We start from the raw sequence: 16170 nt of genomic DNA, 5'->3' as shown, positions 1-16170 counted from the left end.
AAGCATGTGCTTGCATGTGTATACACACACACACACACACACACACACATTTTGCTCCCAGTATAAGTAGAGACTTATAGACAGATAAATCTGTAGGCTGTCAGATTGCAGCTTATTATGTAGGTTCTGTAACAGCCATAAAAGATAAGCAGATTAAATCTTTTATATTAATTATACTTCAAGGTTGAATTTTCTGGCCCCATGTTCTCATACTCTTAAGTTTGTGCATCCACAAATATTTATAATATGTATAGTTTTCTGTGGATGAACATTACTAGTTATGTGTTGTTTTGAAGTGCTCAAGTGTATTCCATGTAAGAAATGATGCCCAATGTATTTTATTTTTTTTAAGATTTTTACTGGGGATTTGGGGGATGGGAATAGTGCTGGGGAATTGGGGGAAGGGGAACAGACAAGTTGCTGTCATTTTGTTCTTCAGTCTAGTTGTGGAGGACATTGCTTCACTGGCCCAAGTTGGCACCATCATTGCGCTCTTCCCGGGCGAGGCAGATCAGTCGCCGGCTTCTGGACGGCCGCTCACTGCGGCTGCTGGCCGCTCACGCTGGCTGCTGGCTACACACGGTAGCCCATGGCAACCCACTGCCACAGGGTCGCCGTCGCCGGCGACTCATGGCAGCCCAGCTCCAGGTTGAGCTGTTGTTCAGCATCTTAGCTGTAGAGGGCAGTGTCACTGGCCCTCATATGTGGCATCCGAACCAGGGCCCTCTGGTGTCCCAAGCCAGCTCTTAACCAACGTGCCACTCGGCTGGCCCCCAATGTATTTTAGAATCCTTCGAAATCTAGGTCTTATTGTTTTTGGTTTCTGCTATTAGTTTGGGTTTAGTTTGCTCTTCTTGGTATTTATAGCCTATATTTTGCTTTAATAATATGAAAATCTCCAAGATAGAGGTCACTATTCACCAAAAATAAAAGCTTAATTGACTGATTTGTAAACTTGATACATATTTTAAAAATTCTGCCTAAAGTTATTAAACCTTTTAAAAATTGGTACAGAATACAAATGAACCCTTGACATGGACTTGGTATCCGATACACGTTTCTGAATTAAATGAATGATTCCATTTTCCCACTCGGGTGGTTTAGTGGTTGAAGTTTCCCCAGATAGTACTCGGAAGGTTCTGTGTGATTCATTTGCTTTCTTGCCCTTTTTAAGTTGCTCAGCTAGCAAATATTTGAATAAGTCTTCAACTTCCAAAGCTTACTGACCCCCTCTGGAGAATTTTCCTAAACAAATCGGCTTGGCACCCTCCCAATGCCAAGCCAATCCCCTGAGCCCTTGTAACTAATGAGGACTTTACAGTTGCTTCTTACCAGCATACAATGAATTGATCTGCTTATTAATCTTGACTTTTGATCCATTGTGGATTAAAAACGAGCATGGTCACAGGCGATTTTCTACTTCTGGCAATCTTGGAATTAAAATGAATCTATATTCATAAACCCTAATTGCATGAATTGCTTACTTAAACATGGCTTCTTTTTTTAGCGAATCTATATATTGTTGTACATCACACTTCAGCATTCCTGTCTTAAATTTTATCCCATTTGGTCTTGATAGCATCCTTGAATTATGGCCTCTTAAAGTCTCCTCTTAATTATTTACGTTGAATTTCAGAGCGAAGAGGCAGGTATTTCCAACTCTTCCTGGCAAGGAGTTAATAAAGGAAGTGTAATTATGTTGCCTGTTGACCAACGTACATCCTAAAATTTCAACTGACTGCTGGGACTTTTTTTTAGTGTAAAATCTTTTGTCAGTTTTTTCATTTATGTCACCTAAATATATGGGGTACTAGTAGTAAGCCAAGTATTTTTTTGCTGATAGACCAGAAAATGCTTCTGAAATTATTTTTTTATCTACAGGCATATTTTCACTGTGAATTGCCTGTGTGTTTTAAGCTTAATTGGCATTCATCGAAACTCAAAACCTACTGAAGTGAAATGATTTCCTGATTTTTTTTTTAATGTGAACACATTTCAAAGTTTTTATTTAACTCGGTAATTAATGAAGGAACCAATAACATGATTTCTTTTAAAAAGGTATGATTTGTTCAGAAGAGTACCCATAGCCTTTTGTTTGATAAAAAGGCATAGGATGAAAAATGTTGGTTTGGAACAAATTGGATTAGAGTTCTCTTTGGATTTGGCTGTTTGCTACTGAGAAGAGAAGCGTAACTATACCTATATTATACTTAACGCTAATGCTCTCCCTTGAGTGTACCTCTCCCTTGGGCATAGTTCACTCTTTTTCTTCCTCATGTAACTTACCTATCTGGTAGGACTCGGCTGCGTTAGCCTGATTCTTCCCCCAACTACTCTTTCCCCCCAGGCATCATAGGGAGGTTGCCCTTCTAGCTTGCTCTTGTTTTCTCACAAAGCTACTGGCACCCACTGTGTGGTCACAGAGAGCTTTTGTTTTTTCCTAAGCACAGGAAAATGAGAGATGCAACCTGCTAGATGATTAGGAACAATTCATATTTGACCCGGAACAGATGTTACTGTTATTGGAGGGGCGGAGCTCCCCCTCTTCCCTGGGGTCAAGTGTGAGAGGATGTAATGATGAGATTTCCCCATGAAAGGGAGAGAGGAAACAACAGAGGCCTTAGAGAAACCTGTTGCTAGTGGTTGCCCTCCTAGGGGCCATCAGAGCAGCTACACTGTCTCGTGCCCTCAGTACCCAGGGAGGAATTGAGCTGCAAATTGGATGCATATCAAATGCAACGGCGGGTTAGACTTCATACTCTAACTTCTCTGAGGCTCTTAACTGGGGCCATCTAAGTCACAGTTATTAACCCAAGTTCCTAGAACACTGCCAAGGACTAGGCCAGCCCTTTCCTTGCTGCAAGCATAGCGCCACCATCTTCGTAGTCTTTGGGGCAAGGCCGAGCCAAGGATGGCAGAAATGAAAGACTCAGGCACTTTCATTTCCCTAATGACCTCTTGGTCAGAAGTACTATTCAGCAAAATACACAGAATTTGCTCTGTTCTGATACATAAACCAAATACATGGCAATATTTTAATGGGCAATTTTGCGGGGGGAGGTTGGTTTTTTTTGTTGTTGTTTTTTACAAAACTAAGGACTCATTGAATGTTTTATTGTGTTCTTATTTGAGACAGCCAGCATGTGTTTTGCAGATTTTGGTGAAATTTTTGTATCTTAAAAGTACTTGGGATATGAGAAACTAGGAAAACTAGCCCTTGTTAAAGCATTTAGGCAAAAACAAACACTGTTTCTTATTTTATTATTAGTATTCATTTAAGATGTTGAGAATGACTTGAGAGGGGGGACCAGCCAAGCAGCAGTACACCTTCAACTGATTTCTTTTGTTTTCTCTTTTCAGCAAATCTCCCCAGCAGGCCACAGGTAAGAGTTCATGGGTTTATTAACAAAAATTCCAAAAGAAATTAACAGAGTTTTATTCGTATATGATTTGCAAATCAGGGACAAAGCCCTCAGTTTGAACCGAAGACAGGTTCTGAAATGGCGGGGATAGGGCAAGATGTTTAAAGGCGAAAGCTGCAAGGAGCTGATGATCAAGAGATGGATTGCTAGGGGAAGCCAGACCATAAAAGCACATCATTCGTTTTCGGATTGGTGGGGGCAGCTGGACTTTCAACAGTTGGCTGACTCAGTGGGCAAGCAAGTGGGGCTGTGAGATGAGAACAACGGGTCGTGTATGATTAGCCACTTATCAGCATCCTGGTTCTGGTCCAGGCTTGTAGCACAAAAGCTTTTGGGCTACTTACCCAACAGAAATCAAATAGCACGAAGTGACAGTTCATTTTTCAGGCAGTTTCCAGGTCCCAGGAGCAGAGTCACGCTCTGTAAGCGGCCTCAGAGTTCAAATTGCAAAAACCCCCATGTTGGGCCACATATTATGATACTAAAGGTCTTTTAAGTCCTCAGTTTGATTGGCTGAGGTGTTGCTGATTACAAGCTAGAAAAAGCAGATTAGCCACCATCCATTTTAGTGCTACTTTATTCCTCTTGTCTAAAGTGAACTTACTTAACATTTACTGTTAGATTCTGTACACCAGTTTGTCAGTCAGAGGAGGGGGAACCCCTCCCAAGCCAGTTCTTCCAGTTCTGCCCAAAATACCGGTGCTTGATCCTTTGCGTTCTAACAACTTTTTAACAACTTCACAGGCACGATGGAAAGTTAGCCTAGATGGATTTGGCTGGCCACTATTCTCTCGGATATCTACCTAAGGCGGCTATCACAGACCGTTGACTTAAAAACAGTGATTGGAACTGAACACAAAGGTGGCTCTGTTCCTTTGAAAGGGAAAAAGTCTTGATTTTTCATTTCAAAATTTGCTGAAAGCTGTTGGCAGCCACAGCCTTATGCCTTTCAGTATTTTCCTTATCTGATACTGTTAGTAATACTGTGCCACAAGACCACAGATCTTTGGAGAAAATTTTCTTCCATGAACTTGTTTATTCATCTTTTTTGAAACATTGAACCTTCTGATTGTGTTCTTGTCTTATTGATGAGAGGGGCTGAGATCTTAATGAGACACACAGACAGTTTGTCTTTAGTAACTGGAGGAAAGACATAAAGTAGATAAATGGATTAAATGGATGTGGTGTGAGAGAGCTCATGAGACAGAAGGACCTCATCCCAGAGGGCAGTGGACCTCTTCTGATTGCTTCTGTTCTCTTAGTGGACCAGAAGCTGGGATTGCAGCAAAGAGTGAGGATGGGAGGAGGTGTCATAGGTGTGAAGAGAGACTAGAGGATGTGCTGTAGCTGCTCGGAGAGCAGAGAGCACCTAGACTCTGGAATAGAGTGTTGCTGCCTGCCAGGCAGTATTCAAGGACACCAATTAAGGTGCCTATTCATGAATATAACATAAGGTTGATCTGTAGGGCTGTGTGTTGCCCTCCAGCCACATCAAGTTCATGAGCACAGGCATCAGGTAGGCCGAGGATTGCAGTTTAACCAAAGCTGAAGTCGTGGTTTGGCCAAGAGAGTACAGCAATTCAAGGGAAGAATCAAAGGAATGATAATAATGATTGAACCAGCCATCTAAGCTTGGTAGGGAGAAAAATGAGGCCTTAGAAGACAGAAAAAAATGTGGGAGAACCAATTGTAGTATGGGAGGATAGATGAAGTTGCGCCCTAGTAGAAGTAAGCTGGAAAGGTAGAGGTGGTTGTCAGGAGGTGGGATCATTGAAATTCAAATGTTGGAGGGACTACAGGTATTGGTAATGGTCCATATTTGAGACTGAGTGAGTGGCTGAGAAGGTCATTAGAGGAGAGGAGCTCAAGGAGCTGAGAGGTCAGAGTATTAGAAGAATCATCTGTGTGGGTGTTGACATCATGAAGATTTAAAAATAGCCTTGAACTTGGTGACAGTGAGCCATTTGTCCTTCAAGAAGTAAGGGAACATGACCCCAGGTGTCAGAAGGTGCCTGCATAGTGGGTGGCATAGTCTGTTGGCATGACATTCAAGGGTGTTTTTAGGGATGAGAGAGAAAAAAATGTCATAAGAAACACAAGGAGGACCTAAGAGGGACTTATCCAATCTATGAGGAGTGTGGGAGATGGAAAAAACAGTCACAGATGTGTGTGAGGGTAATGAGGGAGCCTGTGTCGTCAGGGGAGATCCAGATACTGAATAGAGCAAGCAAGTGGAAGACGCAGAAGAGGTTGAGAATATGGGTTTTAATGAGGATGGACCATGTGGTGTAGAGGGCACATGGGAAGGGATTCAAGAACCGGGGAGGAGGGCACATGGGCACAGAATAAGGGGTGTGCAGATCTCTATATGGAACAGAGCACGTGAGAGGAAAGGTGACCAGTAGCCTGGAGCATATCATGGTGGCCCATTATCAAATAAAGATAAAGAACATGATGAGATGAATACTGATGGTCCCAGGGTCGGGGCGAGGCCGTGAGTGATGGGGGTCAGGAAGGGGAGAGGGGACCTTCCTTTAAACCCTCTAATACTTTACAATAAAAGTGCTGAAAGTGATCTTCCAGAACTTCTCCCCCTACTTTGCTTTTAGATTTTAAGAAATTAAGTTTAAAAAGAGTTCAAATGCTCCTGGTTTATACAGCTATTTGGTGCAGCAAACATTTCACTCATTCTAGGAGGCCCCTTTCGCCCCTTTTTTCTTCTCTCTATATTCCTTTTATTTCTTTTCTTTCCCAGCAACATTTGCTCCTCTTCCCCTCACTTTCCATATCGGAAATTCATGAAAAATGTATGTTTTCACCTGGATGGTTGTGTGAATATGTACATTGTGTAGACTTAAATTTTTAGAATTCTGACAGCTAAAATGAGAATGATTGTGCCCTATTTAGCAGACATTTATTAAACTGTAAATAGACAAGGATAATAAAGTACGTAGAAATAGTGAAAAAAAAATCCTTTTAGCCTTTATTTCAACATGAATCAGCACCAAAGTTTTAGTTAATATGCACCAACATGCTCCTTTCCCTGGTAGAAGTAATTCCTCTCCTCTGTTCTCAGTGTACTTGGATCACACTGCCGCAGGCACTTCCTTGCTCTGGGAGTCGAATGAGAGTACACTGTTGAGGTGCCTCTCTCACCCACCTCACTCTGAGGGCCTCACCTAGTACCCAGGAGCCCCACACGTCCCAGTGAGCACACCATCAGAGTTTGCTGACATTTTGCCCCCTCTGACACGGCAGTGAAATGTTCAAAATATAGAAGCAGGTTTCTGAAGAATCCAAATTTTAATAGCAATGGACAATAAGCTCTAGTTGAGAGTCAAGGTGACTTTGTGGCTTCTGGCATCGCTGGGAGGAGAAGGGCCCCTTGGGCAGCTTTTCTAGACAGTCTGCTAGGAACAGTTCCAGAGGCAAGCAGGGCTTCACCCCTTTCAAAGTACTCCATCAAATAAGGGCAAATCGAGGAGTGTCTTTTCTGCATGTTCCTGAAAGGCCTCTTGGCATTGAGGAGGTGTGGCCCCAGTTCTGGATTATTCCTTTTTAAGGTAATTTTAAAAAAGTATTCCAACTTCAAAATACTTTTAAAACACCACCTGTTAGACCTCCCCTTGAAAAGGTCGAATCCATCCCCCGAGGGTGGCCCAGGTTTGTCTTCTCCTGCCTGTGTACATTGGTCCTGAGCCTCTGATGGACACCACTGCGCACTGTTAGACTGCGATGTCTCTCTTGCGTTCCTCTTGTCTGAACCCCAGTTGGGGACTCAGACTGATTGGGATTGTCACGGGAACCCCCTCTGCAGGAGACCTCTCACAGCCCCCCCAGGGAGAGATGGGGTGCTTGCACCAGCCTAATTCACTGACCATTAGCACCTCCAGCAAGGAAAAGCCAAGTCCCCTCAATTTTAACTTGATTTCCAGCCTGGGCAAGAGAAAAGTCTTCCACACTTCCTCTATCTCGGCTGCATGGGTAATAGACTAGGTGACGTCAAGATGAGAGGAAAGGATCTCATCCAGGGAGCAAAGGGTCGCCTTTGAACACCGCAGGAGAGGGTTTGACTAGTTTTGAAAGAAGCACTTTTTTTCCCTTGGAGAGTTGACAGGTCTCGGCTACCTATAATGGTTAAAGTCAATGTCATTCTGACCATGCTATTTTCCCTTCCTGCAGGCAATGTGAAGTATTCATCTAGCCAAGCAACATTTCCTGACTTACACTATCGCCCTTTCCAGCAAATGCCAGGTCCAAGCTCCATTTAATCAGAAGTTCCATGGCTCCTTGAAACATGCTGTTGCGTGCTGACTGTGTTCTACTGAAGGAGTAAAACACTGACTATCCAAAGAGAAAAGGATATTTTGGTTTTTATAAAAATCATGTATTATTGTTTTTTTCTTCCCTTTCTATGCAACTGTAAATTGATGAACAGAGTGGTATTTGGAAATGATAATACATTTGTCACTGATTTGTATACTGTATACAGCATTGGGAAAGCGGGTGGGGGCTTTCTATTATGATACCTTCTTTTTAATAACCATGGCAGAAATTGCATACGAATTAGAAGACAATGTTACATTATTACATTCCTTCATATTAACCTTGTACCATAACTTCATTTATGTCTTCAGCTACTTTCACCATTATGTTTTGGTTATTTATAATTCATCAGCCACATGACCAAATAGATTTCCTGTATTTGTTTTCATGGTTTGGCCAAATTAATAAGTTTATATATTTCAGTCAGTTATATTCTATGTGTATGTGTTAGGCTACAGCTCTGTGTATACTGCTTAACTTTATTTGACATCATACACTTACTTCTTTAGCAACCAGTTGGATAGCCACAATCCGAATCCTGTGGGCCTAACTGGCATTTCTCCTGGTAATTTCTTTTTCCTCCCTGCATTTTATTTTCTTGCTCTTTCTAAATGCTCTTGATTTCTTTATTTATTTCATGTCCCACTTTATATGATGGAGACTTAAAGCAGGATTATAGTAATCTCAAAGATCGTTTTACCAAAGGTTGCCCATTTAAGCATACTTTCATTTTGCCATAGAAACAACCCCTTGGCACAGCCTTTCCTAGTTCCCGGGTCTTGATTTTCATCATTAAGTACACAGCAGAACTTGACCTAATTGTAATACCGGAACACATTGTTGCCTTCCATTCCCTTCGAAGAGAATTTTATTGTTGTTTATGTATATTTAAGCCCTTTATAATTCTTGAAACTCCCAGTTATTTTCTTTCTGAAAGCAGACACAAATTTAATGCACGTCTCATTTTACCTTTTGGGTAAATGAACAGATGTTCTATTAGCCTTCCTGTGGTCCATACATTTGGGGAGGATGTTTATCAAAAGCCTATGTCACTGCTTCTTCAGAAGAAGGAAATTCATGCTTAGATGTTCAGACCCTGCCTAGACTTTGAGTGCATTCAATTAGGCATTTGGTTCAGCTTCTGATTTCGCATTTAATTGATTCAGTTTAAACATGTTACATAATTACCAAACGTAGAGAAACCAAAAAAAAAAAAAATTTAACGTGTTTTGATTCAAGTATATGTGCTTTTAAAACATCAGGACATTTTGACTTTGGGTTCTCTTTTACTGGGATCTGGCCAGAAGGAGGCTTAAAGTTAGAAATTCCTATTCTTTTAGAATAGGTTGGGTGGGTTGGGGGGCAAGGGTGTCTATTTGCAGCATAGATATTTTGAGAAGAAGAAAATTGTTTTATACAAGAGGAAAGCCATGACCACCTTTCTACCTCAAATCCATCTTCATCCATTGTGTTGGAAATAGCTTTATGCCGCTATAGTCTGCAAAATCTAGAGCTTTTATCAGGCCACATCATACCCAAGAAAATTACCTATTTAAAGAAAACAGAAATTCCCTGAACTCTGAACTACAAGTTGTAGATTTGGTGTCTTCCTTGTTCTTAGTTTGAAAAGCTATGTATTAATTTTTTTCTGCCTGTAATTGTGTGCAACACGTCCTCTCTCTGCTATTAAGGAAAAACTACACAAAACACTACATTGTAACCTTCTGTGTAATAATAAATTAAAAGAAATATATTGCAGTAAAAACAAAGGGAAATAAGTATGTAGTTCTTTTGAAATCTGTGGTAAAGAACTAATCATAGACTATCATCTAATCTGGTTACATGTTGTATTTTTCATCCTGAATAAAATTAATTTTAACACAAGATGACTTTGATATGCTTCAGCTGTGTTCACTGATAGGATGAATCTGAGCTTTGAATGTACATTTATGAAAATAAAATATAAAGAGAGCCTATATCCTGATAAATCTATATATTTTCCTGCATTTTCTCTCATATTAATAGATTTCTCACATTAATAGATTCTCTCTTTTGCTCTCTCTCGCTCTCACTCTCTCTTCCCCCCACACTCTGTTCCCTTCTTTTTTCATATATATCATTCTCAATTTCCTTTACAGATACAAGACTTCATTGGTAGGCCAAAAATAAGGTTGGCTGTTGAAAACATGTATGGGAAGCCTATTGATTTTTTGTTTTAATAACAGGTGCTGCTGGTAAGTAGCCGATTACCCTTTCAAATCTTTTAGCTTTATCCTCTTAAATAATGTGCTGTTTATGTGTGTACTGGATTTTAACCACTCTGCTAGTTAAGTTGAATCCATCTCTAAAACCATCCCATGGGAAGTAGTGTTGAGAATCATGTTACTTGATTATTAAGGTAAAAGCTATCTATGAAATAGAAAAATCCCCAAACATATAATTTGTTAAAGAAAACTGATACATTCTAAAGAACATACATTTTAAAAGCCTATTTGACCCCAAAGTAATATTCACGTCAAGCATTTCTAAGGAAGCAATTATTGATTTCTAGGAACCTCCTGCTGAGTAGGTAGTTGAAAATGGAAGTGAGAACAAATGAAAACTTTGATTTTTGTATTAAGTCTTCAGGTTGTTAGTTCTCTCTGTCATTGAGATTTGTGTGTGTGTGTGTGTGTGTGTGTGTGTGTGTGTGTGTGTGTGTGTGTGTGAAGAATGTAGTTTCTGCTTGGATATCTCCCGTCCCCCCAACACCACCACCACCATCATTCACCTGTTTAAATGGACCAACTTTTTCAGAGGTCTTTCTTAATTCATTAGTTGGGAATTGAATGAAAATAGAGTAACACACCACCTAACACTGTAAGGAGGGTTCAAAAACTTCATTAACATAAACATCAGCTTGTGTTTTTGTGAGGCTGATTCAGTGACAGTAAGCTTGCGATGGGGGCCAGGAGCCAATCACAATCACATTATAGTCACTCCCTGTGGTATTATCTATTGCCACAATACAGCATGGCAGCCATAAAAACCTCAGTAATAAGGATTTATTTAGCTCATGGGATGTGAGGTTCATCTGAGCTCTGCAAGACTGTTCTATCCCAGCTGGACTTGCTCACCCGTGTGGGGTTGACCAGCTGTTGAGTGTTGTGGGATCGCTAGATGGGGATGACTGGGGCAACTCCGCTGGGTTCTTTCATTCACTAGCAAGCTAACTGGGTATATTCTCAGGCAATGGCAGAAGTATGGGCATGCAAATGGAGGGCTTTGCTGAGATCCAGCATACCATCACTTCTATTGAATTCTGTTGGTCAAAGCCCATTACGAGGCTAGGTATGGGGACAAGATTCCACCTCTTTTGTGAGAGAAATTGGAGACTCACAGGATATATATAGCTACAGTGAGGGGCCTTCAGGTTTACCATGTAAATGTGAGGATGGCAAAGCAGAGGGCTTTGGCCTGAATGTTTCCTTAGGCATCATGCTCACTGCTTCAACGGAATAGGAAGGAAGTGGCCTTTTTACCAGACTATCTTTTAAAACAAAGGTCAAAAAGATTAGCCCCCTCCCCGCAGACTAATACAATTTCAGAAAGAAACCGGTAGGGAAACTTAGCATGTGTCTGCCCAAAATCCTCTGAGAAGACGACCTCAGGACAGATAATAAAATTAGAAAAAATAAAAACAAGAAAGGAAAAAAATGTAGATGAGAAATAGGATAAAGGGGGGTATTATTATAAATGGCTGAGAAGAAATGTGTTCAAACTGAATTGTTAATTTTCAGCTGGAAGAACACAATATATAGAAGGTTCTTCACTTTGACTAAAGTAGGCACGTGTGATATCGTGACCCTGCCAAGCATCTGTTGAGAAACATGCAATTTATTTGCACTTTGTATAAACTCACCAACTAGGTACTAATCCCTCATTTTGAAGGTAGTTTTCATATTTTGTAATATTTGCAGTGTATGCTTGGATTCAGATATACTTTTACAGGCAGCTTATTTTTTGGTACTGTTTTGAATTTCGTATGTGGGTAATTAGGAAAAGTTAATTGACAATTTGCCCTCAGCTAGCTCTGTCTTCAGTCCAGAAAGCACAAGTTCTGAATTTATAATTGAATGAGAAGAGTTCCCAGGCTTCTCTGGGATGCAATTAGAGTTAGTTAATGATACTACTTTTTTTAGATCATTTTTCAGAAGAATGAAAATATTGATTTTTTAAAATATTTACTGAAATCAATTATTTTTTAATTTAGATAAAATAAAACGACATTATAAAACTATTGGAAAGAATTGAGTCATTGTAATGTAAATCTGACCCGAGTGAGACTATCAAAATCTAGAACAGCCTTATTCATTATACTCTGAATCTTGTGAGCTGCGTTTACCCCGTGGGAAACTGTTGACAACCACATATGCTGCTCAGGATGTCTGCGAGGATAGTTTTAAAAGCTCACCCCTGCCCCACACTATCCCCCTGTTTCCTGTTCCCCTATCTCCAGACCTACCTGCACCAAGCAGGTTTATATTGTCAATGATGCCTAATATAAATGCTGCTTAGCACAAAACAAAATGCATGCTAGATACCATATCCCCAAAATGTCAATGATGACAATAAAATTTAAAAGGTAAACAGGATCTTATGATTAACTGGAGGATATTAACCATGAATCAAAACCCTGCCTTGACTTGAAATTTAGTGGCTGTAACTGCATGGAAAACAAAATTTCCAAGTGCCAGGGATGTGCACAGCACAGTTTGTCGCCAAAAACAGAGGGAACAAACCCCGTCAGGAGGAAGTCGCTAATCTAATGGATGAGCCCAACAATAGGCAAGTGGTTACAGCAATAGTGGTGGGAGCTGGAAGGAGGGTTAATAGGTCCCTGTCAGAATGTATAGTGCATTCTAGATCCCCACAAGATGTGTACCCAAATGTAGGGGTGCAATTCAAGAAAAAAGTATGAACTGAACCATCACCTATAGAATCCTATCCCCAAAATATCACTGTGCTATTTCAGTGTGCTTACTGCTGATAGTAAGAGTCCTAAGAAGACATCACAGTCATCACTTAACATGCAGTGTGTGTAGCAGTATTTCCCCAATAAAAGAATTCCCTGGTTAAATAGTTTTGAGAAATCATGCTCTAATGCCCTTAGAGATTTACAATGCACATGAATATATCAAAAGCTTTAAGAAGTTAAGCAACCTGCCTAACTATATATCACTTTGCATTTCTAAAGCATTTTACCACGGAACACTTTGCCTCTTACCTATCGCCACCCTGCAGTGTACACATCAGATGTTAAATCAATGCCATAAGTTTTAATTTTGCAAATATATAGAGGTAGTGATCCCATGAAGTCCAGAAAAATGATAAATGAATAGTAAAACAATTATCAGTATTAATTCAAGATTTGAAAATGGAAACTAACCTTGCGTGCCAACCAATATATTCCTGTCATTAACACGAGAGAGATGCTAAAACATAGGTCAGAATCAAGACAGTTTGCCCTCAACTTAGCTCTGTCCTTGGTTCAGAAAACATCTCTCAAGAAAAATGATTTCTAGTTCTAAAATTCATGTCTTCCTAGATGAATCATGAGTAGCAGGCACTACTAAACCAGACAATAATTACAAAAACAACAGGATCTAGAATGGACTGGGGTATCCAAAATTGGTTCCTGAGATCCCATTTTTTGTTAATTATTTGCTTAGTTAGTAATGGAAATTCCTGGTTTCTGCTAAAACTGATAAAAACATTGTGTAATCAGAATGTGACTTCCATGTAATAAATTGAGCAATAAATACCATTTAGCTTCTATCCTCCAAAAGATCTTTTCTTTTGAGATAGGACTTCTTTGCATGCAGGTAAAAACTCTGTCATATATCCATCTAGATCTATTCATAAGCTTTCAAATATATGTATATATATATAGTAAAACAATGCTCTAGACTGTCATAACCTGTTTGAATTATTTTCTAAATCTATTTCTTTAATGTATTGAGCAAACACACACTGATTATTAAATTCATTTCCCACATTTGATTGATAACAAAAAGAAGAGTCCTAGAAAGCATGTATTGGAAATGTGCACTGTGAATGTGAATGGATCCTCCTGAGATTTGTTATCAAGCATCACTATTCTTGGGTTTTATATCTATAAATAAATTGTTTAAGTGGCGTTCCTGAGTGGGGGCAGGTTAGAACCAAATCCATGAATAATGGGGATCAGAGTACATGCCACTGCAATTGGCCTAGCCTCCGAAACTAATTATTTAGTTAATTTAATCTTAACTGTTTTTTGTAAGGTTAAACATAACTAGGTGTTAAAGCAGTAAATTGTTCTTATATCGCCTTCCTCAGAATCACCTGGAGTCTGAATAGGTCCTTCCCAGACCTACCACATATGAAGTTCTACAGGTCATGCTCAGGAATCTCCATTAAGCATGCCTGCTAGTTCCCCAAGCATCAGACACCCTGTTAATAAGACAAAGCTGAGCGTAATTGTAAAAGTAGGAAGGGAGAACACTATTTGCCAGAGATTTTGTAGCATCTCAGCGGGGAAAGGACTTGAATGCAATTGCAGAAGGAGGAGGATATAATGGTCTAGGATTGGTAGGCATGGCAAGGTGAACGTTTTGAGGGAAGGGTTTTAAAGAATTTGGGGGAATGCAATTGTTTGATGCTATCTATTGAGTAATCGAACTGTTTGATGTTCATATAAATGGGCTTTCAGGAAGTTTCTGGAATGAGCAGTGAAGTCATAATAAAGTCATGATGATGAAGACAGAGGAATACTAAAGCTATGTTAGTGAAGACAGTGAACTTCTAAAGTCATGACAGTGTAGACAAAGTTGAGTGGGCATAGATGCTTCTCAGCACTTTCGCCTGAGCTGAAGGATAGACCATTAATATCTGCGAGCAGGATCAAGGCATAACTTCACTGCAATTTGAGGCATCACAACCATGTATCATGTTTCCAGGGTGGTTCTTTCAACTGGCAGAGTGTCAGGTTTTCCAGTTCTTTTTGTTGGATAATCATTGCTCAGGTCATTAGATGGGACAGCGGCTACACACAGTATGCAAAACTCAGTAGATTACAGATCTGAACCCAGACAAATAGCAAGAGAAGGTTTATACTCAGAGCTTGCAGTCCACTTCTCAACCAGGAACCACAAGTACCCAAACTAAACCAACAGAATAGATCCTATCAACCATCTAAAGAGACTACAGAATAGGGGGTTGTTAGCAAAAGTCTCTGAATTCATAATTTCTTTATCTGCACCTTGGATCTTGCTAGCAATATTTTAGCTACCAAAGAGGTCTGGAGGGATGTAATCACAACATTCTTCTCCTAAAATATCATCCGTTCCCCTTGAGAGGCCATATTTCTTTTAAAGCAACTCTGTTCTGAACCACCTGTTATTTCCTTGTTTCAGTAGTAAGATATATCCTATCAACAACCAAAACTAAGTGTTGATTTTCTACAGGAGTTTCTAGCAAATATACTCAAGTTATGCTAGATAGTTTACAGAGTTTAGACAGTCTTAGGTGCCCCCTTTTTAAAGATAATGGAAGAAGAGTAGCAGGATTCAAAACATTACAATGATGCATAGAAATATGTGAGGGAGAAAATAATAGGATTTCCTAGAAGGTAAGCCTACTTACTTGCAGAGAGGCATTTATTTTCAGTGAGCAATGAAGAATGTACAACATGAGGGGCTGTCAAGTTCAATGGAGACCCTAAATACAAAGTCAACAGAACCTCCTCTAGTTTAGCTGCTGTGACCAGTGCACTTAACAAGATGAGTAGACTTGTCACTAGTTCAACAGAGAAACTGTAGTAAGCTATTGGTCTCTGATGAGTCACAAGAAGTTGATTCAGAACACCTCAGATTGTTCAAATCTCTCTTATTACATATAAATAGACAAGCTTATGATAATTAGGTAGGCCCAGAGAGGGAGGTTTCAGAAGAGTTCATTTTAACTCACGAGAGGAGTGTTTGTACATTCTTTTTTTTTTTTTTTAAGATTTTTATTGGGGAATTGGGGGGATGGGAACAGTGCTGGGGAATTGGGGGAAGGGGAACAGACAAGTTGCTGTCGTTTTTTGTTCTTCAATTTAGTTGTGGAGGACGTTGCTTCACTGGCCCAAGTTGGCACCATCATTGCGCTCTTCCCGGGCGAGGCAGATCAGTTGCCAGCTTCTGGATGGCCGCTCACTGCGGCTGCTGGCTGCTCACGCTGGCTGCTGGCTACATACGGTAGCCCATGGCAACCCACTGCCACAGGGACTGCAGCCCACGCCGTCGCCAGTGACTCACGGCAGCCCAGCTCCAGGTTGAGCTGTTGTTCAGCATCTTAGCTGTAGAGGTCAGTGTCACTGGCCCTCAGATGTGGGATCCGAACCGGGGCCCTCTGGCAT

The 16170-nt window shown here is 40.3% G+C and overlaps 1 protein-coding gene across 1 annotated transcript in view; it reads left to right on the top strand.

The window, feature by feature from the left end:
• The window catches only part of UTRN (utrophin), a 498335-nt gene extending 488701 nt beyond the window's left edge, over positions 1–9634 (top strand). Inside the window, exons 72-73 of the mRNA XM_019653741.1 lie at positions 3361–3383; positions 7605–9634. Of these exons, the coding sequence (XP_019509286.1) occupies positions 3361–3383; positions 7605–7613 (32 nt within the window). The 3' untranslated portion in view covers positions 7614–9634. The remainder of the gene's footprint in view (positions 1–3360; positions 3384–7604) is intronic.
• The last annotated feature ends 6536 nt before the right edge of the window (positions 9635–16170 follow it).

The sequence above is a fragment of the Hipposideros armiger genome, unplaced genomic scaffold (genome assembly GCF_001890085.2).
Source record: "Hipposideros armiger isolate ML-2016 unplaced genomic scaffold, ASM189008v1 scaffold_206, whole genome shotgun sequence".
NCBI lineage: Eukaryota > Metazoa > Chordata > Mammalia > Chiroptera > Hipposideridae > Hipposideros > Hipposideros armiger.
Note: the sequence above shows the minus strand (reverse complement) of the source record. Positions and strands in the feature narration are given on the sequence as shown.